At 35.9% G+C, this 27,454-nt stretch overlaps 1 protein-coding gene and 1 long non-coding RNA gene across 2 annotated transcripts; both read left to right on the forward strand.

The window, feature by feature from the left end:
- On the forward strand, nt 1-27,305 carry LOC102804333 (uncharacterized). Its single transcript, XM_085497728.1, has 7 exons — nt 1-328; nt 15,652-15,852; nt 16,516-16,737; nt 17,950-18,809; nt 19,552-19,699; nt 26,238-26,379; nt 26,537-27,305. Exons 1-7 carry the CDS (start codon nt 125-127, stop codon nt 26,665-26,667), a joined length of 1,908 nt encoding a protein of 635 aa, XP_085353854.1. The 5' UTR covers nt 1-124; the 3' UTR covers nt 26,668-27,305.
- LOC146746605 (uncharacterized) lies at nt 2,414-3,555 on the forward strand. Its single transcript, XR_014929082.1, has 2 exons — nt 2,414-2,533; nt 3,470-3,555. It is a non-coding gene; the product is annotated as an uncharacterized LOC146746605 (long non-coding RNA).
- Nucleotides 27,306-27,454: the final 149 nt, after the last annotated feature.

A 27,454-nucleotide genomic window follows, 5' to 3' on the forward strand; every position in this document is an offset into this window, starting at 1 on the left:
ATTGCCAGTACACTGAAAGGGAGGGGGTGTACCAATTTGCACAGCTGATGCGTAGTTATACACAGTTCAGTGTTTTTAACGGTGGAGTCAATACGTCGCGTAGCCGCGTTTTCGATTTGTTACTATGAATTGTTTTTTGAAACTATTTATCACGTGTTGTGTTTTTGTTGCCTTTTTTGAGTTCTTTGTCACGTGGGATTCTTTACAGACAGTTCTTGACTCCGTGAAACCGGTCGCTAGAGTGACGAAAGCAGGCAATGGGACGGGTCTGAATAGTGTTGAGGTGACGGATGCGGATGGAGACATACAGACGACTAACACTAATGAGGTGAGTAACATTTGGACAGTTAGTTTACCATTGAGATACCGATATTACGTCGCATGTATGAAAAGATGTATGGTGTGATATTAAAGATTTTGTAACTAGCTTCGTATTTCTAATAGTATGTGGCATGTCAACGTCATTTCATTGACAGTACACATAGTACTTAACAGTTTGGTTTGGAATCAAAACATTATTGGTGTATTCGTCAATTAAAACACTGAGTTTAAGCAATTGTAAAAAATCTGTTATGTTATTATTTAACCTGACATAACCGAGTATCGAAACCGAATATCATTAAGTTTACATGATTCTAGCATATGCTTCTATTCGTATAATAGTTGAATATTTGGAATCAGAATACATTTTTCGACTATATAAATGTGGTTGTATTGTAATTAGTCTGCATTTTAACATTATGATAATCCTTTTTCATAAAATTACAGATTGATACTTAAATTAAACTATGCATGATATTCAATAATATCATAAGCGTAGTTGTATTATAATAACTATTTCGAAGTCAATATCTCTTCAAGAGGAGATTGCTATCTTCGGCGACGTTTTAGTTATATAATATTCTTACATTGGCACTAAAATGCTTTTATGATGTAATTTGTCATCTACGAAATGACAACATGCTTGGTATTGTCGCATTATAATATTAGTGCTAATACAAATCATCTTAGTTGTATATAATCAGTTATTCCGAATATCTATCCTGCATATGTGTTCTCGCATGAAATAGTTTTATTTCCAGCGATACTATCTGCATACCAAATTGCACACTATCATATTTATTCAGTACTAAATGATTATACACTAGTATAATCTTGTAATTGTAGGTTATTCCTTGATACACACACGAATGCTACAAATTGTTGCCATTTTTGCCACAAATCCAAGATGACAGCCAAACCATGTGACTGGTCCATTTTTCTCATGATAATCAAGTTGATGCGAAATAACATACTCCAAATTTTGATAATTTTTGCTGAAAATCCAAGATGACGACCAAACCACATGACTAACATAATTAATGTTTCACTGTGCAAATGAGTTCAGTTGAGACATGAAAAATTTCGAAGAAATTTGATATCTTAAGCAGTAGTATAAAAAACTCCTTCCAATATGTCGACCAAATCACGTGATTATCACAAAATACTATCCTAGAACTTCCATTATTTGTCATGACTTTCATTGAAGGCACAACATTGTGGGCCACCATTTTGTTGGTATAGGAGGGGCTTCTGTGAGTATAATATTAACAAAGGTGCTGCCTTCTTTTATATTTGGATTTATAAACAATGATAATGCTAATCAACTGCAGTGTTGATATCTATTTGAAGAGTTATTGTCGATTGCTACAGATTCGTCAACTTTTCTTGGAAACGTTTTACAAGACAATCTCCTCATAGCATTTTCTTTTGTTTCAAAACTTAAATTTGAGCAAAGTCGACCGTATGATTTATTTTCAGAGCTTAGATTTAGCCAATTAATCAAATGAAGGACGCAGTTTGGACCAACAGTTTCGCTGCTTAAATTTAAGCTTTTTTGCTGCCATAGATTATTTTATCCCAGGAATGGAAGCATATTATTAGAAATATTGAATACAAATGATATATGAATGCAATCAGGTGTTCTGTGTTTTAATAAATTTCCCTCCTTTACCGTGAAAGTATTCCTACGTAACAAAATGGTTGAAATATACCTTGTTCTACCATACCACAGTGCGTCGCGTATAACTTGAACTTAAAGGGCGGCAGTTGTCGCGCCGCGCCGCGCCCTGTTCGATATTGGACTCATAGCGACGTATACAACGCGTGTAAAATACATTGTTTATTTACATGAAATTCGAACACGCGCTGCGCGAGGACCACCGCGCTTTAAATATGGTTAAATAAGAAGTATTCAGCAGGCGAATATCATGACTTGGTGTGTGATCTTTTTAAATCTGTGAACATTGACTACAGTTCTTTTTATATATTATATATTTAGAAGGCTGAAACATAACCCGCCCATAATCGTGCCCAGTCAAAACAAGCTGCTGCAGATATAACCCCCCTGATGGCGTGAACAGAATGTGACAATTGCCAGTACACTGAAAGGGAGGGGGTGTACCAATTGGGACAGCTGATGCGTACGGTTATACGCAGTTGAGTGTGTTTTCAACGGTGGAGTCAATACGTCGCGTAGCCGCCTCTCTGATTTGTTATTATTTGTTATTATTTGTTATTATTTGTTATTGTTTTTGAAACCAATTAGTATGTGTGATACATATAAACAATAATTTGCATTTTAGTTTAGTTTTTATGATGTTGTTTTCAATCTACAAAATGACAAATTTCTTGATATTTCCGGAAATATAATATTAGCGCTGCGACAAAACAGCTTACTACGTAGTCAGTTATTGAGATTATCTATTCTACATATGTTTTCTTGCATGAAACCTTTTTATTTCTAACGTTTTATTTCAGTACTAAATGATTATACATTAATTGTGATTGTATGGGGAATTACAGATACTAACAACGTTGGTTATTCGTGTGCACACTCGCAAAGATCCAGCATTATTTACAAAAAAATAAAGGAACATAGTAGCTTTTTTGTCACGTCCAAGTTTGATGGCTGACAGTAAAATATACTTTAATATGTACTCACTAATATAATATATTCCTAGAAGATGATTTGGTCATACATGCTACATTCAAAGCATTCATGAGGCAAAAATGGTTCAATGTGTGGTAATATAAAATTCGACCATTCGAGGTGGTTTTCTTCCTAACATTTCCCAAACGGCGATTTGAGCTGGCAGAGTTCCTGCTCCAACAGCAGTCATACACAACATAATATACTGACAATACCGCCGTTACAAAGGTGTTCTGAAGAAACATAACAGCAAATATAAACATAAAAGCATGAATTTTTAATAAATTTTAAAATAAATATTTAATAATATTGAGTCAGGGGAAATGTTATGAGATATACGTAAACTAGTCGTACGCTGCCGAAAACTGTTCATTTACGCTGGATTGAACATAACGCTTCACTCAAAACACAAGGTTAACCTGGTCCGTTGTCATTAGCGTTCCAATTGGTGATACATCGCGTACTAACTAACTAAGATTAACATTATATTTTTTCCAGGATGAACAACTGAAATTGACAGGTAGTCAAAACCCATCAAATAATGATTATGCACTAGATGACGGTGAAAAAAACGAAACAGAAAATGTAGGAAAGAAATACTATCTATTTGCACTGCACTATGACTACAACGGCCCCAATGTACAATACGGCGCATTTGTGAATGGAGCCGCTTTTGCAGTTGCGTATAACCGTACTCTTGTCGAGATTTGGTTTTCAACACATTGGACGTCAGGAGGCAAAGAGACCCGATTCCTCAATGAGACATTCGATATGGCGTACCTCAAAAATTTAGTTGATGTAGCATCTGTGGAAGAATTCAAAAAAGAATGCAACAGTACAGTCAGGCGACTGTTGATGCATCCATATTTTCGCATGGGGGATATCAAAAAAAAAGAGGATTACTTTAAGCGTTACGAATGGAAACGCGCAGGTTTAGAAAAAAGATATAAAATTAAACTACCCGATACTTCTTTCATCCCCGAAAACAGTCAGAGAGCGGAGAAATTGTTGTTAAATCCTCCGAGGACAAGGTGTTTGGGGATATTAGATCCGGGTATAGACACGAGGTGGGAAATTCCTGGTTTAGTAAAACATCGCAAGAATATAGAATCTCGTCTGCGATCAGCACCAAATATATTGCAAATGGCTGATGATGTGGAGAAAAAATTGTGTGGCGGCGACCCGTTTATGGCACTGCATTGGAGAAATCGATCAGGAGAGTTGTAAGTAATGAATATTTAATTTATTTCATAAAAGTGTGATGTTGTCATCAGAAAAAATAATAATTGAAAATACTAATATAAAATGAAACGCACTGCATGTGATGCTTAGTGTTCGATATGGGTCCCTTGCGACTTTTACAAGGCGTGTGAAACAAATCGTCTTGACACTGTGGCTTTTAATTTGGATATCTGAATTTAAATTATACAAACGTTCACAAACACAAATACGCTTGCATATTATTCATACAATATGTGGTCCGCAAGATGTTGTTCACAGTATGCAAATCAGCCACCGTGATGCACAGCAAATTAAAGGCAGCCGTATTGCAAAATATTATGATATTCTGTTTTGGCAGAATTTTGTAAACACCTTGAAAAATACTCTTGATGAGTTAACTATAGATGAACTGTCTGATTAAACACATTCAAAATTATCATGCGACTTAAAACATCATTTTAATTATGTTTCCGTGACTACAATGTAATATACGTAATTACAATTGCACTATTGTATATAATTCATGTTGTAAAAATTGACAAATTTGGAATATCGTTTCTGATTTATTGATCATGTATTTCAGTTTTGTGCAAAAATGTGACGCAATAAATATGGCTGGCTTTACTACATCTGAAATTTAAAATGAATTTTTCCTCATTTTAGAACGTCACCAAGTCCACTGAATTTTCATACAAATGATTTGAAATGAACAATTTTACGGAAACATTTCAAACAAGTTGAACATACAAAGCGGGGGACTACATTTTGCGTTTCCGCGCAGCTTAATTGAATGTTTACAAACAAGCATCTACCCATGAGCCTTTGCGTGTTTAGCGTGTGTTGTTATCGTCGCTTGGGTCTAAATTCCCGCGCGTGCGCAGGTGATGACCCTCCCGCTTAAAGTGATTCAATATTCATTCATACAAAACCAGCATTATAACTGAAATATGTACGCTTACATCATTCACAAATAGAATTTAAACAATAATGATACATTAAACCGCATAGAGCAATGATTTATATGCATGTATTATTGTGCAACCGCCTACTGTCTTAAACATAGTTAGATTAGCAGTACGTTGTAAATAATTGTGCGAGGCCTCATTAATGAAAGTAGCAGCGTGTTTGGATTGTTCTCGTATTTTTTAAAATTAATATCTAGATATGTTTTCAATGTAGCTATTTCCATTACAGCTTCACCCATTATTATTCGTGTTTCTAAAGGTTTCGTCATTTGATTGATATAATAACCCTCACAGAAGATACACAATATATAATACCGTATTATATTTTCCAATCTCTCTGTAATCCACGTATAATGTGTCTTTCTCTGTCCAGCTGTGGTCGTAACAATGCACCATGTGGTAATATGAGCAGAATCATTGACGTGAATCAGACGGCAGAAGTTGTCGCAAAAGATATTTTCCAAATTATGCAAAAGCGGAACCTCTCGTGTTTATATGTAGCAGTGCCTTCTTTTTCAAAGGTAGGTAGTCCTAGACTACATTTATTGTTATACGTGTTATATATCGACGATGCTTAGTTATCCCTTCTAATCTAAAGCTTGTAGCAATACACCGTTTCCATTCTACCTAAATATAGTTGTCACTGCGTCTCGTACGGCTGTTTGTACATTACACGTATTTACATTGTACACCACGTGCTAAAATAAAAAAAAAACGTCGTCATAATTAGATCATGTTTTGTTTTGTTTTTTTAAATTTGTTGGTGAATTTTAAAATTCTTGCAGAACATGATAACAATATTGAAGAACGCGAAAATCCCCCGAGTCATGAGTTTCTCTGACATAACAACAGACGTTTATCCAAAAATTGTGAAGATAAAAAATGATGGATATATAACGTCTCTACTGGAACAAGAAATTTGTGTTCGTAAGTATATGGTATTAAACTAACTTTCATCGATTAAATTTGAAATTTGAACTCGTTTTTTTTTTCTGTATTCTAATTTAAAAAAAATCAAAATTGTTATTCTCATTGTTTTCTCTGCGCTGCAAGAGAATTGTCACTGAAATTGAAAATGTGAAAAGTAATAAAATATTTTATTAGCAGCACGCACTCTAATTATTCATGCGCACACCTAATTTACATAATCAAATAAATTAAAAACGTCTTACGTAATTATGGCTGTTAATTCTATTATTGTAAAAGTATTTCCAAAAATCAACAATAAATTCACCGACTATCCGATCTGATAGTAGTCGTCCACCATATTTCATTGAGAATTCCTCTCCAATTATGATACACTATACATATAACGTGCTCAGTAGTGTACAATTTGAATCGACTCTTGTACGTGTTGGCAAGATTTGAATTTATTTGATAATTTTACTACTTTTGTTTTTTTTAACTTGTATTTTAGGCTCAAAGACCTTCCTAGGGACGTCACATTCATCGTGGTCGGGGTTTGTCGCTCGTCAACGTTCAAAAGAAACACTCTATTTAGAGGAGGTTGCGAGTTGGATAGCTCCGGGTGTTATTCTCAAATGAAATACACGGTACACTGCCATGCAATTCCCAAAGTACAATATCACTAATTAAACACTCTCTTTGGGACTTGTGACTGTTATGTGTAACCTGGATATTCATAAGTTTGTGAGGTAATTAGCAGAGAGATTTCGCGTACCAGCTCAAAAAGAAAATCACGGTACTCTTTTTGAGCGAAATCAAAGATGGCGGCTGCCAAATTATTTACGGATTGAATGCAACTCATATCACAAACATCAAACTTTCAAATACATTTCAAAAATTTCACTCAGACTTTTAACCGGAAATGTTTATGAAACCGAAAATAGATAACTAAGTCTCGGTTAGCATTAAAAGAAAGCAAAGCAATGTCGGCAAAGAATGTCAGCATCTTTCACAGTTCAGTTCTATGTAAATGAGCTTCCGATGCGTCATACTTGGGCTGGCTGTAGATAGAACATTACATATTGTAGTAAAAGATACTTTGTATGTGAGCAATATAAGTAAGTAGATCATGAGACATTTTGTCATAATCTATGTTAATATTTCTTATAATTTCATTGTCATAACTATTATACCGGTATGTACAATTCTCAAACGCACTTTAATAAAATGAAAAAAAGTATTGATCATTATTATTTCAATCTTTTGTTTATTGATCTATTTTAAAATGTCATTCTCTCAATAACTACCAGTGGACATAGTCAAGGATAGAGCAGCGGACGATGGGAACTTTATATATGCAGTCTGCGTAGACCAGAGACTAGACCGTACAGTAACACAGTGACACGTACTACCAAGAACTTTGCCTCGACGAATGATATTATGCATGAGAAAAATATATAGAAACAATTTTTCCTGAGAACGCTTGATTTAAAAATTACTGTTTCGGATCCAAGGTCGTAGTTTTCAATCTGTACACGTACAGCTGAACCAGTATTTCTCAACGTGTAAAACGTGCATTAAGCTAGGGCGATAATCACCATTGGATAACCACATACTAAACATACTTGTAGAGAGATATTGCACGGACTTTTGCTTTTACTGTAATATATACTTCTTTGTTTTGGAAAAAAGAAAAACATATACAAAAGATGTCGGCAACGGTGGACTGTTATTGAGTACTGTAAACTGCTTTATTTTCACATGGAATTCATTGTTTTTGATGAAGGGATGAATCAACTAAAAATAAAATCACCAAAAATTAGTGGAAATAGACTTTATCCAAAACGAATCTTATTTTCAGCGAGAAACTAATTCCAGGTAAAAGAAAGTTTTTTTTCACAGTAGTGTCATTAATGCGTAACAGTGTGTTCACAAAAAAACGAGGTCCTTGCAATGTGTGCCCAATTGTAAGATTGACCAATTCCTGCATGGTTAAACATTTAATATAATATTCCACTCTATTAGCATTTCAAAACTCGAAGACTTATGATACACTCACAACAACTCGCACTTATTGGATAAACTGACCATAGGTTTGGTTTTGATTTAAGCCTTAGTAGATATAAATGTATAAATTTAAGTTATATCCCATCTCTAAATGCTTCTCTTTGTCCATGTAGATTTATTTTCTCTGTCAATCGTGCAGGCAATGAGCTATCTGGTCATGTCACAAACAATTGCTTGTGAAGCAGCTGACATGATATATTAATCGACAACACACCATGGCAACATTTCTAACACAGGATTCGTATATTTTTATTCACAGTTTCGAAATGTAGTGGGAACATGATTACTAATTTTGAAGTCAATACAATCCGTTGTTTTTTATACATTCCGTGAGGAACATAGGCCAGTAGATATGAGTGTGTGGACCAAACAAACAGTGCTTGGTGGAGTGAGAGATTGATAAGAGTTGCAATGGTGCATCGCGTGAAATCAACTTTTTAACAGGCGCGACTTAGCCGACATTTGAAATTACCAGAAATATTCGAATTAATGCAAATCACACCTTATGTAGGCATCGACAATTATCACACACTTTTTATTTGTATAATGGGGGAAGCCATGATATGTTCAATGAATTGTGCGTGGGAAAAGCCCCACTGTTATAGAAACATCCATGTAAAACAACGAATATACAAGGAAACTTAAAAAGAAAACCAGGTCATACAAATGAAGGTTCCAGACCACAACTAAGACAAACACAAGTAATTTAATTGTGCAAAATATTGAAAATTGTAAATCCGACAAACATATTGTTGAGAACGAGAACAATATACAAGTCCAACCGAGAAAAAACAGAGAAGTCGGCAAAATCAACCAGGAGATATCTATGCCTGATACATTGGGATTACAACGGGCCCAATGTACAATATGACGCTTTCGTTTTCACTGTGATCGAAAATTGATTTGGTACTCACTGGAAATCTGGAGAAATAATTGATGTAGCATTGGACAGCCATTATCTTAAAATATACGCTGATTGCCCGTCGTCACTGCACCGGAGCGGAACTACACTGCAATAGCCGGGAGGTGGGTGACAACTGACCAACTTGTGTTCACGTTCGTCACAAGCACGTTCACAAGCACAAACAAAAGAATATTAATTAGCAATGACAATACATGCTGTCTATTCTGATTCCGCAGCTAGGCAAGCCTCGCTAGCTAACTGGGCATTATCAAAATACATTTATATTACAGCAACAAATAGAATATCACAGCAAGATATGGAAGGGACTGTAACAGTACTGTCATGAATTAGTTTTTGCGTATCTGTTGACCGACTTATTTAGCTGATTACTAGTGAATGGCTGTGTTATATCTGTCATCAGGTCGTGTCGAGGTCCTGGACGTTGTGTGCGTCTATTTGACTGTAAAGCTTAAGTGACTTTCCCGGTCCGGTACCGCAAGCAGACGTCATAGAGACAGACAAGTTTTCCCCCTGGCAGTACTATTGAAACTTTACTTGTGCATTCCTATTACATATTGGGGAATTTCAAAACAAGATCTAACCACTTTAAATATTTTAAATGAAAACGCGATGGACTAGAAAATTGGTATGGAATCATTATCAGCAGGCAGTAAAAGCTGCTTTCAAATCCACTAGATACAAGATGTCCTGGAGTATTAGATCCGGGCATATAAAACGAAGTCGGAATTTTCAGCTCTTACAAAACAGTATTACGAAGTGGTTTCTCATCGCAGGGCACCCGGACGTCTGTGATGAAAATGGCCGAAGATGCGGGTGGTAAACTCTGTGACGGTGATCCTTTCATGGCATTGCATTGGAGGAACACATTTTTTTTGTTTTGTTTTTGTTTACAATCTGATTTATTCATATCATATTTGCACTGAAGTTGAGGTTGGCAGTATCTTTAACAATCGTTAACTGTGGTTATTTGAATTATATTTCACTAATTTTAACGACATATGTAATGTAATGTAGCAATATTTTATGTGTTTGCAACCCGATTACCCCAATACAAAAAAATGGCCAGCCATTCGATTTAAATCTACAGATTAGTGTGTGAACCCTTTCTCCGATGTGTTCAAAGTAAGAACAATTGGGAGATAATAAATTTCCTTTCTTTTTTTATATATTCACTTTCTGAGATCATGTTCACGTAAATTGACGTTCTGTTTGAATTTTAAAATTTGTGACGATAGCGCGGGCAATCAACAGTGGCACCCAGCGACCAGAAACTCACCTGGACAAATAATACTATATAGAAAGGGATAAACGAACAGAACATTCGTCTAATGTACACGTAGTCTGAACGAGTTCAATGCTACGCCCTCTAAAGAAACAGCTCCCGCTCGTTTATACATTATAATGCCATGCGTTAGTGTAAATAAATATATTGTTCAATGAGCAGTTGTAGAGTATTTCTCGATTGGTGAAACGTACACTGAAAAGAGGCAATATTCACCAATGGTCAATTACGTTGTAATATTCCGTGGAGCCTTGCTGTCACTATAATGTACACTCCTCAAAAATTAGTTTGTTTTCCAAAAAAACAAACATATACACTATATATTGACTACGGTAGGGTGTTATTGTGAAAAGGTGTCATCATTGTGACAACGTATACACAAAATATCTGTGTACTTTCACTGTGTGGCCAATTGTAAACTCAAACAATTGCACTTGTATTAATAAAAAGATAATAATAAGATAATAATTATTTTATTGGTTGTTTTTTTAAGTTCAATATTTTCACAGATCCATTTTAAATCCAGACAACTCACGACACATAAACACAACCCCCCCCCTCACACCCCCAACACGGTCTAGCAGACACAAGTTGTTGTTGTAACGAGCTGTTTGCATTATTCTGTACGGCCGATTTGAATCAATTGCAACTACATAGATGTAAATCGGCGATATAATATGCTGAAGCATATGCCATTTTCTGTATTTTCATTCCGACAATACAAAAAGTGTGCTTTACCAATGGCAACGCGGATTTTATGCTGCTTTCCATGTCGTATATGCGATAACATGTGCATCACACGACGACAGTATATGATTGAATTAAACGTCTACACACCGTGCATAGCAGTGAATTCATACAAAATGTTATTTCTTCGCAAAGCATGGTGGTCGTTGCGCAGCGCGTGTTTGAATTTCTTGTAAACAAATATTGTATTTCACACGAGTTATGTACGTCGCTATGAGTCCCATATCGAACACTATCACAATTGAGAAGGAGCAGGAAGCACGCTGGGTAGAACACTTTAAAGAGGTATTGAACAGGCCAGAGCCACTAGTTGCATTGAAGGCTGTCCACAATATGATGCCCTTGAAATAAACACAGATCCTCCATCTAAAGATGAAGTAGTTGCAGCAATAAAAGCCATGAAAACAGGCAAATCGACAGGCATAGATGGAATTTCAGCCGAGCTCTTGAAAGTAGATATTGAAACAGCTAGCAATGAATTATAGACCCTGTTCAATCACATCTGGGGAAAAAACACCAAGATCCCAAGTGACTGGGCAAAAGTCTTGATTGTAAAATTACCTAAGAAAAATGATCTTGGGAACTGTGATAACTGGAGTGGGATTACCTTACTCTCAATCCCAAGCAAAGTTTTCTGAAGAATCCACAATGAATCAACAAAACACTTGACCTGACTTTGAGGCAAGAACAGGCGGGATTCCGGAAAGGAAGAGGATGCGCAGACCAGTTATTTGCTCTCAGAAACATCATTGAGCAGTGTATAGAGTGGAAATCATCTCTATACATAAACATATAGATTTCAAAAAAGCTTTTGATAGCATTCATCGAGACACCCTCTGGGCAATCCTTGGATCATATGGAGTACCAGACAGGATGGTTTCCCCCATCAAATGCTTCTACACAGAATTTGAGTGTGTAGTTCTACTAAACATCAAAGCAACTAACAGTTTATTCTGGTGTAAGACAAGGCTGTCTTATTTTTAGTAGTCATTGACTGGGTGATGAATAAGACCACCAGCGATCTTAGGAGATGGATCACCTTGTCTATGTTCTCAGTAATAGAAGATCTGGACTTTGCAGATGACATTACGCTCCTGTCATTTAAGCAAGATCAAATGCAGGAGAAGACCAAACAAATTGGACTCCAAATTAACACAACGAAGACCCAGGAAATGAGGCGCAACACCACATGCAACAGTAGACTGGTTATTGATGGAGCAGAAATTGAGCAGGTTGTCCAATTTACCTACTTAGGTGCAGTCGCGAGCAATGAGGACCCCACACAAAAGGACATTAAAAGCAGACTAGCCAAAGCAAGGTCTGCATTTCAAAGGTTGTGGCCCATATGGAAATCTAGCCAGTATAACATCAGCACTAAAGTCAAAATTTATAACAGCAATGTTATAATGCAATTTAACTGTATGGGAGCGAAAGCTGGAGGGTCACCAAGGTTTACATAAAAAAGCTATCAAGTTTTCACCAAAACTGCAAAGTTTTCTGGCCCTGTCGAATATCCACCTCTGACCTACTCAAAATCACTGGAGCCACCTTCATCATTGCACAAATAAGGCTTAGAAGACTCAGATGGCTTGGGCATGTTCTCAGAATGCTCGATTCATACAACACCAAGATAGCTCTCCGCTGGACGCCACAAGGAAAACGACCGAAGGGCAGGCCGAAGAACACCTGGCGGAGAACCATTGAGCAAGTACTCAGGGAAATGGGTTTAACATGGGGAGAGGCAGAAACCAAGGCTAAAAACCGTGTTGAGTGGAGAGATATTGTGTTAACCTTATGTTCCAGTGGGAGCAACAAGTATTAAGAAGACGTTCATGCAGCGTTCCCCCAAAAACATGTGTTAATGTTCTTTCAATATATCTTTGTTTAATCTTTATTCCGAACCCCAGCCGATTGATAGTTATTACCGGGTGGACGAGTGGGTAGCGTGGAGAAAAAACGCCGACAGCCATACGGAGTTGCCGTGTGCGTTGGTTTGAACGTGGTCTTGGATATGTGTGTTTGACGGTTTATTAACAAGCCATCTAGAAGTAAAGAAATATTCTGTGAATTTCGAATAAAACTTGTGTCAATTTTCTTTTTTAAAATTGTACACAATTTAAGCCATATTAGTGATATGTAGTGCGTTGACATGTAAAACTCCTTCAGTTGATTGTTTATTATAACCATTTTTCCATTGGGTCACACTCGTATGCTGCATTTTGGACTGATTTTCGCAAAGTTCCAAATCCCATGTCAACTTACTTCAACCGATCGTTGATTCCTAAAAGCAGTGTCCTCAAATCAAACCCAAACCCAAATGTTGACATTATATATCAATCATATAACCACCAGTTCGCTCTAGCGAGTATCACGAGCCATCAGAACAAATTTGTCTTGACTGTGTGGAAAACCCAATTCAAAAATAACATTAATGAGACTACAGAATGTTAGAATGTACGCTGCAACACAAATGACAAACTGCTAGTTTCAGTGCCCATTGTTAGTTTTTTTTATCATGGACTCATGTATTTGACATGACACAATGTACTTGATATATGCATTCACCATGCATGTATGCCGTGAATTGTGCAATTCATTGTGGTATATTTGCTTGGGCAGGCGGGAGTGAGGTAGTGGGCCGGGTTGGGGATTTTATTGGTGAGATTATTCCAACTTTTAATTAATTAGTCATTTACTTGCTCCACGGATCATCGGGTCACAATGTCGCGCCCTTACGATGAATTCCCCATGGTCATATATTTGAACAATTGGTCTCATTACCAATATTGGACACCTGTCATTCCTAATCACGTGACAGCTTGTGCTAGCATTCATAGTACAAACGTTCATTTATCGAATTGGTGGTCGGTAAGCCGTACATCATATTGCACCGTAAAGTGAAGAAGAGACAACGACAAATGCTGTTGCTATGAGAGTAACTTTGTACTTATTCACGTGGATGTGTGTCGCCATTGTCGGCTTAGAACTGTATATGATGCACGATTCGGTGAAAACGTTTGTTGAAAGAGTGAAACCAGTAGCGAGGCAGACTGCTGAAAGGATTCTCGGCGTTAATCATAGTAACCAGAAGGATGGAATTACAGATGTGGCTGAGAATATAACTGGTCCTAACAAGAAATAAGAAGTCGTCGATCAACAGCTGAACAGGACATTAGATAAGACGGTCAAGGGCAGCACTTCGCATAAAGGATCATCTATTGTAGGTTTTGATGAGAACATGCAGGGTGAATAGATGGACGTTATGCCACATCGTGTATTTTTTGTCGGTGTACACCGCAGTGCTGATGCTTCCTATATCAGTCGTTCAGACAGAAGCAAATAACAATACACCGTGATCAGCTTGCCACACATCCGTGCTCGCAATCTGCTCCTGTTCTGAAAATCTTATAAATTTAGTCTCGGCTGCAATTCGATGGTGTCTCAGTAACGTAAATGTTCAGTGATAAATGCTATCACAGCTTATACGCAACAAACTAATGATAACGCGTGAACGTGTGTTCACAACTCGTTCAGCGCCCTATAATATTTACATAATTGGTCATGATTTATGAACACGTACCATGCGATTAAGTAATTGTTCTATTTTTGAGACCATCGGTTGCAGGGAAGTTTCTTTCATTTTAGTTTACCACAAATACCGTAGCTGACATCACATACTACCATAAATATTCGAATTAGTATTATTCCTAAACATTCTTCAAAAGATATATCATCAAATCAGCAACCCATTGCGATATTTTGGCATGATGTCAAAAGTGTATTCGCTTCCATTGATATTGCTAGGATTTTTCCTACACAGTATAGAGATTCCAATAAATATGACACTGCTATTTTGCATGGAACAACTAATGTATAAGGGGTAGATCGTGATACGTCTATCGAAATGAGTTTTAAAAATCCACGACTGTTATATGAACTATCCCACATAAAACAGACTGTTTTAGTTTGTCCATGCCAAACCAATTTTAATGAGATATGACAGGTCTATTGTTTAGCATTACTTGTATCAACATAAAATTGTGTATGTTGTTAAATGTATTCCTTATACATTGTTGGTTCAAATTAGTGTCGGACCTATTAATTTAATTATTCACAAAGCTGTTAATTATATGAATAATTACAGCACAATATATATATATGAATCGATTGTTATTGGTGACATATACACATATGATCATTTCGAATACATTTGAAAGTGATTATTATTTACATGGTATCAGAACAACATTATTGACCGGTGTATCCCGTCTCTACGTACAAAGACATGTTAATAGAAATGAATGGCAGAGTAGTACAAACTGCAATAAGAACTATTTAACTTATAGAGTAAATGGTAGACCTTTATAAATGTTACTCGAGATATGAACACATGGGTTAAAACATGAAAGGACTAGTTTTTAATTTTTGAGATCATTATGCATAATAAAACAATATGTCATTTTAAATTGATATGAATAATAAATAAGTACAAATTATATTCACACGACCCAAAGTGTGTTTAGTATTTAAAATATATTTGTACTGACATACTGACTATCATGTTCAGGTAAAACAACAAAAGACGAATATACAAGAAAACTCACAAAGTAAGCCAGGTCAGGCAATAAAGGATCCACAGAAAATATCTCATAAAGCAAACGAGAGCCGTCCAGTTGGGCAAAAGAAACAAGGAGTTGTAGATCGACAGCTGAACAAGACATTCGATAAGACGGACAATGACACCACTGCACATGTTGGACCATCTATTGTAGGTTTTGATTACATGTTATAGTAGGGTGAATAGATGGACGTTATGTCATATATTGTGTGTTTTGTCGCTGTACAACGCATTGTTGATGCTTTTTGTATCAGTCGCTCAGATGGTGAACTGTTTGGTATTCACAGAAACAATTGAACGTTCATTAGCTGACACAGTCCTTGTCCATACACCGTGATCAGCTTGAAATCCATGCTCGTGTTTTGTTTTGTTTAGTGTTCTGAATAGCATATACGTCCAGTCCCGGATGTGTGACAGCCATCGTAAATTTATTATCTCATAGTACCGTGAATATTTTGTGATAAATGAATGCAATCGTACATTTCAGAATCCGTTTTAGAGCACTAGGACAACTAATGTCAAATATATCTCATGCACAATTATATCGCATTCATTGAACTCGTGTACTTATTTTCGTGTTTTATCCTGCTCATTCCAAATATTTACGTCACAGATTATAAAACATAAACTACTATATTAGCAGCTGTATCTCGTACCTGCATAAAGAGCAATGCCATTATAAATGGATGGTAGACGATTATAAACTGTGATCAATATGCGATAATAACGATCTCACAAATGAGAAACACATGATGCGGAATATTTTCCAGATTCAAATGAAATTTTTACTGACTTACTGACTTTTATTTCCAGATAAAACAACAAACGACGAGTAAACAAGAAACCTCAAAAAGTGATAAAGAATCAATAAAGGATTCACAGAACATAACCATTAAAGCAAACGAAAGTCATTCAGTTGGGCAAAAGATTGAAAATAATAAACCTGACAAGAAGCAAGGAGTTGCAGATCGACAGCTGAACAAGACATTCAATAAGACGGGCAATGACAGCACTGCACATGTTGAATCATTTAATGTAGGTTTTGATTTGAACCTTGACGTTATGTCATATTGTGTGTTTTGTCAATCTACAACGCTGTAATGATGCTTTCTATATCAGATGCTGTTTGGCATTGATAGGAACAACTGCGTGTCCATAACATTGTTTATACATCGTGATCAGCTGGAACTACATCCGTGTTCGTGATTTCATATTGTATAGCATTCTGAATAGCATAAACGAATGCCTGAAACTAGAACAACTATATCTCATGCAAATATATATCAATCTCATTGAGCTCGTGTAATTATTTTCGTTTGTTGACCCATTTATCACAAATATCCCCGTTGCAGCTTACAATCCACAAAACAGCTTGTATAAGAATCGCAACTTTTGAACGCGTATTCAAAAGATTGTAGAACGACTTGTCACATTTGCGTAAATGGTCACAATTCATGAACACGTAATCCTATGTGATGTGTAAAGTAATTGCTCTAGTTTCAGACCAATACATTTACGGTTTCTGAGAAGCTTTTCTAATGTTCAATCTGTGTTTTACACAATCCTCAAAGGTACAAATACCTAAACCATTCTAAACCACCAAAAATGTTCGAGTTATTACCATTCCTAACAAACCTTCAAAATATATAACACAAAATCACATATTGAGATGCTGACGTATTTTGGCGTGATGTCAGAAGCTCATTTGCTTACATGAACCTACGATTTCTCTTACGTAGTAAAGAGATATCAACAATTTTATACTGCTGTATTACACAAATTGTGATATGTTCATTGGAATAGGTTTGATCAATCCCGTGACTGTTATTGAACTCATCCCACATAAAACAGTTTGTTTGAGTTTGTTCATCTCAAACCAATTGTAATAAAATGCGATAGTTTTATTGTTGGGGTGACTCGATAATGGCATATGTAGATAAATCTATTCTTAATGTTGTTGGTACGAAGCACTGTCGGTTTTTCCATTTATTCAATCGTTTATATGACGGTGAATTATATAACTAATTATTGCATAACATATACATGCGCAGGTGTACCTCGTCTGTGCGTAAAAATAAATGTCTATACAAATGGTTGGCAGCTTAGTAAAAGGTCTTATAGAGTAGTTGGTAGACCCTCTTATGAATTCAATGAAATAAGTGGGAAAGGAAAATTAAATTCGTATGATGCAAAATGTTTTCAGGATTTAAAAGTAATTTGTACTGACATACTAACTATTATTTCCAGATAAAACAACAAACTACGAGTAAACAAGAAAACTCAAAAAATAAGCCAGGTGATGCAATAAAGACTCCCAAGGACATAAGCTCTAAAGCAAATGAGAGTCATTCTGTTGGACAAAAGATTGAAAATGGTAAACCTGACAAACAAATTGTCGGAAACAACGACAAGCACAATACACAATCCCAGCCGGGAAGTGACAAAAATAATAAAATAGACGCACCGGCCAAAAAAACACGAAGATATCTGTTTCCGTTACATTGGGATTACAACGGGCCCAATGTACAATATGGTTCTTTCGCTAAAGGAGTCGCATTTGCTCTGGCATATGGACGCACTGTGGTCGAAAACTGGTTTGGAACTCACTGGACATCTGGCGCAAAGAGTATACGGTTTCTCAACGAGACATTCGACATGCAGACACTCGGTGAAATAGTTGATGTAGCATTAGTCGACGAATTTAGAAAAGACTGTAACAGTACTGTTGAGAGGTTACTAATGCATCCCTATTACAGAATGGGTAGTGTCAAAACAAAACCAGAATACCTCGAGCGCTTTAAATTTAAACGTGATGGACTAGAAAAACGGTATGGAATCAAGTTACCAGATTCCTCCCATATTCCGGAAAACAGCCAACAGGCGGAAGAGCTGCTGTTGAATCCGCCTGATACAAAATGTCTTGGAGTATTAGATCCGGGTATAGACACGAGGTGGGAATTCCCTGCTCTTACAAAACAGTATTACAAAGTGCATTCTCATCTCAGGGCACCGAAGTATATAATGAAAATGGCCGATGATGTGGCTGGTAAACTCTGTGACGGTGATCCTTTCATGGCATTGCATTGGAGGAACAGATCAGGAGAGGCGTAAGTGTCCTTTAGCTAAACTTTATTTTGCAGTCTGGGCACTGTTAACCCACTGACAAGTTTACCATATGATGACACTGGCTTTGGCACCCATTAACAATTTTTATGTGACCCATATCTCGTGCATACCTGACGCGACGACCATTGCATTTTAAACACACGTGGCCATTACATCCATCAGCGCAACTCATCACGGGCTCACTCACATGCGCTCAACAACATCATATTTACACTGAGTGGTTTCAGTGGCATTTACTAATGGAACGACTTTTTCAGTGAATGAAACACTTCACTAACTGCGAAGTAAGAACATTTTATCTCGAAACACATAAAACTAATCCTTGGTCCGAGTGAAAAGGGGTAGGTCTGCACCAAGCGTGTGATAATCATGTATCTTTGTAATTCCTTCGCAAGTCCACATTTGTTATATTCACCCAATTATTGACAGTCTAACATTCTAGATGTACTTTTAGATGCAGTCAAATATTTGGAAATCATGATAACATACAATTATCTTCATTTTATCCACATTAGGTATTAACACACTTTTAATAAACATTAGATACACAAATACTAATGTTTTGATCGGTTTAACAGAACATTTTTTTTATCTTCGGAAATAATTATTTAATAAATTAGTGAGAATTTGATAATGCACATTAGATCACTTTCGTCTTTTTGATCGCGTGGATATACTGTAACAGTTTCAATTGTAGATACTAAATGTTTGACTTTATTGCAGATGTGGTCGAAATAACAAACCATGTGGGATCATGGATCGTATACATAATATCACTCGCACTGCTGAAGTTGCTGCCAAAGATATATTTAAATTGATGAAAGATCGTAGTATTTCGTGTTTATACGTTGCTGTGCCTTCTTTTTCAGTGGTAAGCGTCGTAATTGCTTGATACTTGTTATGTTTTTGCGTTCAATTCAATGTTCGGATTGAGCACATTCCGTGCTTATAGCAAACAATGTACTGTTAGAATTTTATAGAATCATTTCAGTGAACGCAGACGATGACGAAAACACTTCAGTCTGACGTGCATGACACGATTTGCTGAAAAAAGAGTCTCATTTACATAAATTAATATTCATGAGCAAGGAAAAATTCTTTTCAGTAAAACTGTACCAAAAATGCTTTCCTGTAGCCAACATGATAGTTATAAATTGACTCATCATCACAAGCTGACAAAATAATCGAGGAAAAACTGATGTCAAAGTGTTTTTGAGACACATTTTTGATCAGACTCCAGCAATCTGTTGAAAGTAACCACAGTTCATAGCAAGTTACGGAATTCATAGAGAATGCTGAAGCACGTTGATATTTCCCGTAGTACTATTGCTCAAAAATGTCTCAAAATGTTTTCAATAATTTTTACCAGTGACAAGTATGCATTTCGAGAAATCACTATTTAAAATGGAGCAATTTTGAACGCAATAAATTCACGCATAGAACTCACTCCAGCAAGAAATTAATGACGTCCAATTTGTTGTCGGTTGAATTGTTTTCAATAGACATAATTTTAGAAACTGTATATTTCTATGTGATGTTCCTATATTTCGTTAAGAATTATTCTGTAAAGAAATCGCTGAAATTATTTCATATGTTCGTAAAATTATTGTTGTTACTTCAACGATGGGCTACAGACTGACTGACTGGCTGACTGACTGACTTCGATACGTTTCATCCTGATCGGACGGCATCCTCTCTTGCCAATCCCCTTCGACGTCACAAAAATAAATGCCCTTCTATCGAATATCAGCAAACTGACACGTTTCTATTTTCCGCCATGACAAAGCAGGAGTATTTTTGCACCCCAGTTTTGCTACTTCCTGAAAAGTTATCTAGTGTAATATTCCTGATAATAACCATATAGTTAAACGAGCTTTCATTGCCATCACAGTGTCCTACTTATAAATAAATTGCGAAAAATTAATGCATTTAGGCGCATTTTACTACTGGCTAATATCTTTATTATTGACCACTGTATATGAAAATATTGTTGGTGAAACATCAACATTATGTTGAATTTTGAATGTATGTAAACGATGACGAAATCAACATATTATTACGCAAGGGGTCAAATTACGTATCTGTCGTTTACGGTGGCGATCACACAACATGAATACGTTGTTTTTAACGTTTTCGGTCTTTGCATGTATTATAAAGAGGTTATTCATGTAAACCTCTAATTATTAACCTCTAAGGATCACATACATAACGTGACGTCATACAGAATATACTGAAAATGAATATCACTAGGAGTTTAGTCCCGGGGGGGTACTTGCAAAAAATACTGACAGGGGTGTGTAGCTGGTTGTTTGTAACCCCTACCCCTTATCAGACAGAAATACACTCAAATTGCCTACCCCTTTTCAGACACACTGTGGTTATTTGACACCCCTTTCCAGACAGTAAGCATAAATGGTACCAAGGGAAAAGCAGGTAGACTCCCGGAGATGGACTTTGACGATCGAAATGAAGTTACAGAAAGAAAAAAAAAATCAGCTTCATTGCCCTGGTTGTTGGAAAATATGGAACCTTTTTTAGACAGAAATAATGAAAAAAATACCCCTTTTCAGACAGACAGAGTAAAATAACATACCCCTTTTCAGACAGAAATGGTGAATTTGGGACCTTTTTTGGCGGCACATATACATATAGCACTTCAATATTAGTACCCCCCGGGAGTATGGTTCTACGTATTACCGAACTTACTTCCAGGAGTTCCAGAGTTCTATGCGGTCTGATAAACCACACAGAATATCTGAGAAGTGATAAATAGTCCCACGATATATTCTCTACAAACGTCAGTATATAGTCATCCGTGATTAACCACAACAGTAGCATCAGTAACCCACGACTAATAATAATATAAATTAAGGCTTGAATTTATACAAAACTTTGGTAATCAACCAAGACTGATTGGTCAAACTAAGAAGAAAAAAAATGTCGTCTGGTTATATGCAAGTATATGCAAGACTCAGCGAGGATGAAGGTGAGTCCAGTCTTACGCTTGCCGATATAATGATGGAATTGCGTGGGTTTAAAAAGGAACTGAAAGTACAAATTTCAGCACTAGATGATGTGGTTCGTAAGCTTGCTGATGAAATGAGAGCCTTGAAATCTGGCGTTGATAACAACCGACAGAAAATAAATGAACTGATTGAGCAAAATAAACAATTGAGTGATAACATTGACACAATGGAAAATGCAGGTGATAAAACTAAGGCGCACATGTTACGGAACAATTTTATTTAATTTTCCACGGCATTCCACAGAGTGGTTTGGAAACATAGGAACAGGCGGAAGAGTTACTACGTGGACTTATTACTGATAAACTGAATATTGACGGTTCACAGTTCACGGTTCACAGAATTTCAGATTGTTCACCGTTTAACTTATGCCCGTAGCCGACCACAACCAATAATAGGCAAGTTTCTTAGGTATAAACAGAGGGATGAAGTTCTACGTGCTGCTGTGAAATTAAAAGGAACAGAATTCCGTATTCGCGAGGACTTCACTCCTAAAATCAGAGATCTACGCCGAAAATTAGGTAAATTTGTGGTGGATGCAAGAGCAGAAGGTAAAACAGTTAAGGTTTTGTACGATAAAATTAAAATCGATGACACTGTGTATATTTATGACGAGGTAATGAAGAACATTAAACCACTGCGTAGCCTGAATTATTCGTCGCCATTGCTACCATAGGAAGGAGGTCAAAGCCCGAGTTTTGACAATGCAGTTGCTAGGTGTGAAACCACAGATTTCAAATTTGTATTTTAGAATATCAATGGTTTATACGGAAAACTATTAGACTCTGATTTTTTGAACTATGTTAAGTCTTTTGATTTTGTGTGTCTTCTCGAAACACAATTTTCAAATTGAAGGGTTTAAAACCATACATAACGCTGGTGTAAAGAAAAAGAAATTCGGGAGGGCCTCGGGGGGGATATCCCTTCTATTTAATCAAAATAATATTGCTCAATTTGATATTGAATATATATATAAGGATAGTTATTCAGTATGGTCTCTAATTAAACATAAGGAAAGCCCAGTGTTAATAGTGGCAAGTGTATATAGGCCTCCTGAAGGTTCTAACTTTATAAACCCATACTTCTTTGATCAGTTAGAAAATAATTTGGTTACTTTTTACACTAAATATGATTGTAAGGTAATAATTGGGGGAGATTTTAATGGTCGTACGGGTAATAAAAGTGATAGTTTTGATTGTAATGTGAACCACTTACCTATGGGTGATGGGTTTACTACTATTAATGATATTCCACAAAGGGAATCTATGGATAATGAGTGTAATATATATGGTTTAGAGTTATTGGAATTTTGTAAAAGTACCAACTTTAAAATTGTGAATGGAAGACTCTTTAAACAAACAGGGAGTGGAAATTTTACTTATGTTTCAGGTATAGGCACTAGTGTAGTTGATTTTATTTTAACAAGCCCAAATAATCTCTCAAATTTTACGGGTTTTTCCATTGGTAATAGAATTGAATCAGACCATCTATCACTTGAACTTACCATGATGCTGTCTTCCAATCATGAAAATAGTACTATTGATACTGTCCATCATAATACTGAGAATCTGAACAAACTAAAATGGGATACTAAAAAAGCAAATGTTTATAGAAATATTTTTAATTCAGAGGGCATTAGAAATCTAAGTCATGAGTTTTACGAGAATGTGATTGAAGGAAATACAGATGACCCAGCTACTAATTTAACTAATATTATTTATACTTGTGGAAAAGATATGGTGTGCAAGTCAAAACAGTTAAATGAGTGTTTTCGAAATTTTTGGTTTCATAAAGATGTTTAGTCACCAAACGTGCAGTCAGTAAAGCGCTTAATCATTATAGACATACAAAAAGTCAGAACAGTCTTGAATATTATTACCTTCTATCTAAACAATCCTATCAAAAACTCATTAAAGAGAAAAAAGCAGAATTTCAAAAGCTCAGAAAAACTCTCATAAATTTTGGCAGAAAGTTAAGCAACATAAAATTAATGTTTCAGAAAATATTACTATGGAGGAATGGTCACATTATTTCACTAATTTGTTTACCCCGGTTCTTGTGGAAAATGAAAATTACAATGATGTTTATGCTTCAATCAAAGATTATATGACTGATTTAGATATAGAGAATATTGGTATACCTGATGTAGATTTGGAATTAGTAGAATTTAACCAACTAATTACTATGACAGAGGTGAAGAAAAATGTGGATATACTGAAGGCTAATAAATCACCTGGCCCAGATGGAATTCCTTCTGAGTTTTGGAAATTTGCACCTTTAGACATCTGTGTTCTGTAGTACAGTCTATATAACAAAGTTTTTGATCAAGGGGTGTTTCCTATAGAATGGAGCATGGGATTAATTTCCCCAGTGTACAATGAGGATTGCAGGGATGACCCAGCAAACTATCAAAGTATAATGCTTTTGAATACTATAAGTAAAGTATACACAAGTATTCTCAGTGATAGGTTAAGTTATTGGTTGAATCGATATAATAAAATAATTGAGGAACAAAGTGGATTTCAAATAGGTAAATCAACTTTGAATAATATTTTTGTTCTCTATACCCTTGTAGAAAAATATTTGTACTCTTGGGGTTAGCTTCTATTGTGTCTTTATTGATTATGAAAAAGTATTTGATAGAGTACACCATTGTTCATTATTTTATAAGTTGTCAAAAATTGGGATTAAGGGGAAACTGTTTAAATCACTTTATTCCATGTATCAAAATATTAAGGCTGCTGTGAAAAACCCAAAGGGAGTTACTGAATTTTTCCATATTAATGTTGGGCTGCAGCAAGGTTCTGTTATATCACCTTTACTGTTTTGCTTTTACATAAATGACCGTAAGAGTGCCCTCCAACAAGGACAGGAATCAGTTGTGTATATAAATAATTTAAAACTTTTTTATTTGTTATATGCGGATGATTTGGTGTTGTTCAGCAGCACACCTGTTGGATTACAAAGATTACTTAATAACTTAGTGGATTATTGTCTAAAATGGAGACTGAATATTAATCTGAAAAAATTAAAAATACTTGTTTTCCGAAAACGGGGTCGTCTGAAAAAAATATGAAAAATGGTTTCTGAGGGGTAAAGAAATTGAAATTGTAGCAAAATATACTTATTTAGGCATAGTTTTTTCGAGTTCGGGAAAATGGTTTCAAACACAGAAAGATATCTCGGAGCGAGCTAGAAAAGCACTATTTTGTTTGGAAAAAAACATTATGGGGTTGGGGGACTGCAGCCTGATCTTGCATGCAAAGTATTTGACTGTAAAATACTGCCAATTTTGTTATACGGTAGTTGTGTGTGGGGAATGCGGGGTGTAATAGCTGACATAGAAAAAGTACAAAATAAGTTTTGTAAATTTCTATTGAATGCTGCAGTAAGGGGTGAATTAGGGAGACACTCAGTTAGAGTTTATGTTAATATTGAAATGATCAGATTTTGGCTGAAACTGATTCAAGAGGGCGGCTCAACTATTTTAAAGGAATGTTATAATTATCTATACCATAGAGCAGAAGGGGGGTCTAGGTGTTGGGCTTTAGAGGTAAAAAATATTTTATGTACATCTGATATGGTATGAACAAAGAATTGATAACAGCGAGATGTTCTTCAGAGAATTTAAAAGAAGATGTTTTGATATATCTAGACAGAATTGGTGTGCAGAAATTAATAAAAATGTAAAGCTTCAAACATATTGCATGTTTAAACAAGATTTAATATATGAAAGATATCTTGCTGCTATTTCGTTGGCTACTCCTATCTATTCATGTGCTATAACTAGACTTAGAATTTCCTGTCATCCCCTAGAAATTGAAAATGGTAGAACATTGGGTATTCCACGTGATCAAAGATTATGTCCATTTGGTTGCAGGGTCACAGAGGACGAATATCATTTTACTATGGTTTGTCCAAAATATGAAGCACTTAGACAAAAATTCGTACCAAAATATTATTTTTCACCACCAACCAAGATGAAATTCATTGCATTGCTACAGAGTACTAACTCGTATATTTTACTAAGTTTGGGTAAATATTTGTTTAAGAGTTTTCATTACAGAGAAACTGAAATGGAAGTATGATTTGAAGTACATGTATCTTGTAATTTTAAAGCGACCGTGTGTAATTTAAGTTTTGAAATGTAACAGTACTTTAGGCCGGTGGCCATATAGTGCGGAATAAAGAAATAATAATATATGCAAGTATGCTCTCCTGCAGTACGCTTCGATCTGTGCGATGGTTACACCGATTTTATTGTGCATATTTATTTTACTACTGCACTCTAAAGCCTACAAATAAAAACTGGATCGGGTTTCAATCTTAAAAACGAATATTAGACAGGTGTTCAACGCCAATAAATCACACTGTTATTGTTTATAGGCTATGATTAAGATCCTGAAGAACGCCAAGATCCCTCACGTTTTCAGTTTTCCAGATATATCAACCGATGCATATCCAGAAGTTCTAAAAATAAAAGACGATGGCTATATTGTATCTCGCTTGGAGCAGGAAATTTGTTCTCGTGAGTATTAGATTGTGCGCACACGAGTCATTGGTCAAAATACGTTCGATCGACGTGCGTGGAACTCGCGAGATCATGACGTCTCGCGACATTCTCATCGCATATCGTCGTACATAAATATCTTTATAACAAAAGTTATCTTTCGTTTTCTTTACAGGGTCAAAGACATTTGTTAAAACGTCACACTCATCTTGGTCATCGTTCGCCAGTCGGGAACGGATGGGAAAAGAAACTTTGGAATTAGAACAAGTTGTTAGTTGGATTGCACCGGGTGTGACTCTTAAATAAAAAGTTGCGGCTTACGCTTGACTTCGTAGATCATAGTAATGCAATACAAGTAAATATTGAATACGTCTATTATGTATATAATTAACAGCTGAACAATATTATTTTTATTTTTATCCGAGCAAGATGCTAAATACGGCTTTTCTAATTGTTATTTTCTAATTGTTACATTTTGGGATGTTTGACTGTCCTGTCATAGACAATAGCGTAAGTTGACATGTGCGCTGTCATCAAATTTGATCTAAACGGTTTGATCACGTGTTGACCCCGGTGTACTCATTTTATTGTTCGATTCGGTACTAAGAGATGAGTGGAATGTTTGGATACCCAGGGTTATTACAGATCATGAGTAAGCGAATAGTGGTACATTACAATAACAAGTTCATAGATGATTTAGAATTACAACTCGAGAGATGACATCATTTGCCATTCGTACTGTCAACGGAAGTGTCTATGATTGGCTTAATGTTGAGAAATCATTAGCATTTGAATGAGTGCAACTTTTTAGAGGACGAGGTTTATGTCAGAGACTTCCAAATGTACAACGTTATATGCTTTTGCTGGTAGTTGAATAAAGAGCTTGCGTTGGTTGGACGGTGGCTTTGGTCACAGCTCTACTCGTAAAAGACATTAGACTGAAACTCTCGTGTTATGTGTATTTATGGGAATGAATGAGCGTTATACCCGAAAACATATCCCCAGTATTGGCAAGATGGAGAATCCTTTCCCAAGTGTATAGTGAGACGATTTTTGACCGTCACATTATGGCCAGCTGCTAGGTACTTATTGT

This window comes from Saccoglossus kowalevskii, chromosome 4 (genome assembly GCF_978046115.1).
Source record: "Saccoglossus kowalevskii chromosome 4, keSacKowa6.1, whole genome shotgun sequence".
In the NCBI taxonomy this organism is placed as follows: Eukaryota; Metazoa; Hemichordata; class Enteropneusta; family Harrimaniidae; genus Saccoglossus; species Saccoglossus kowalevskii.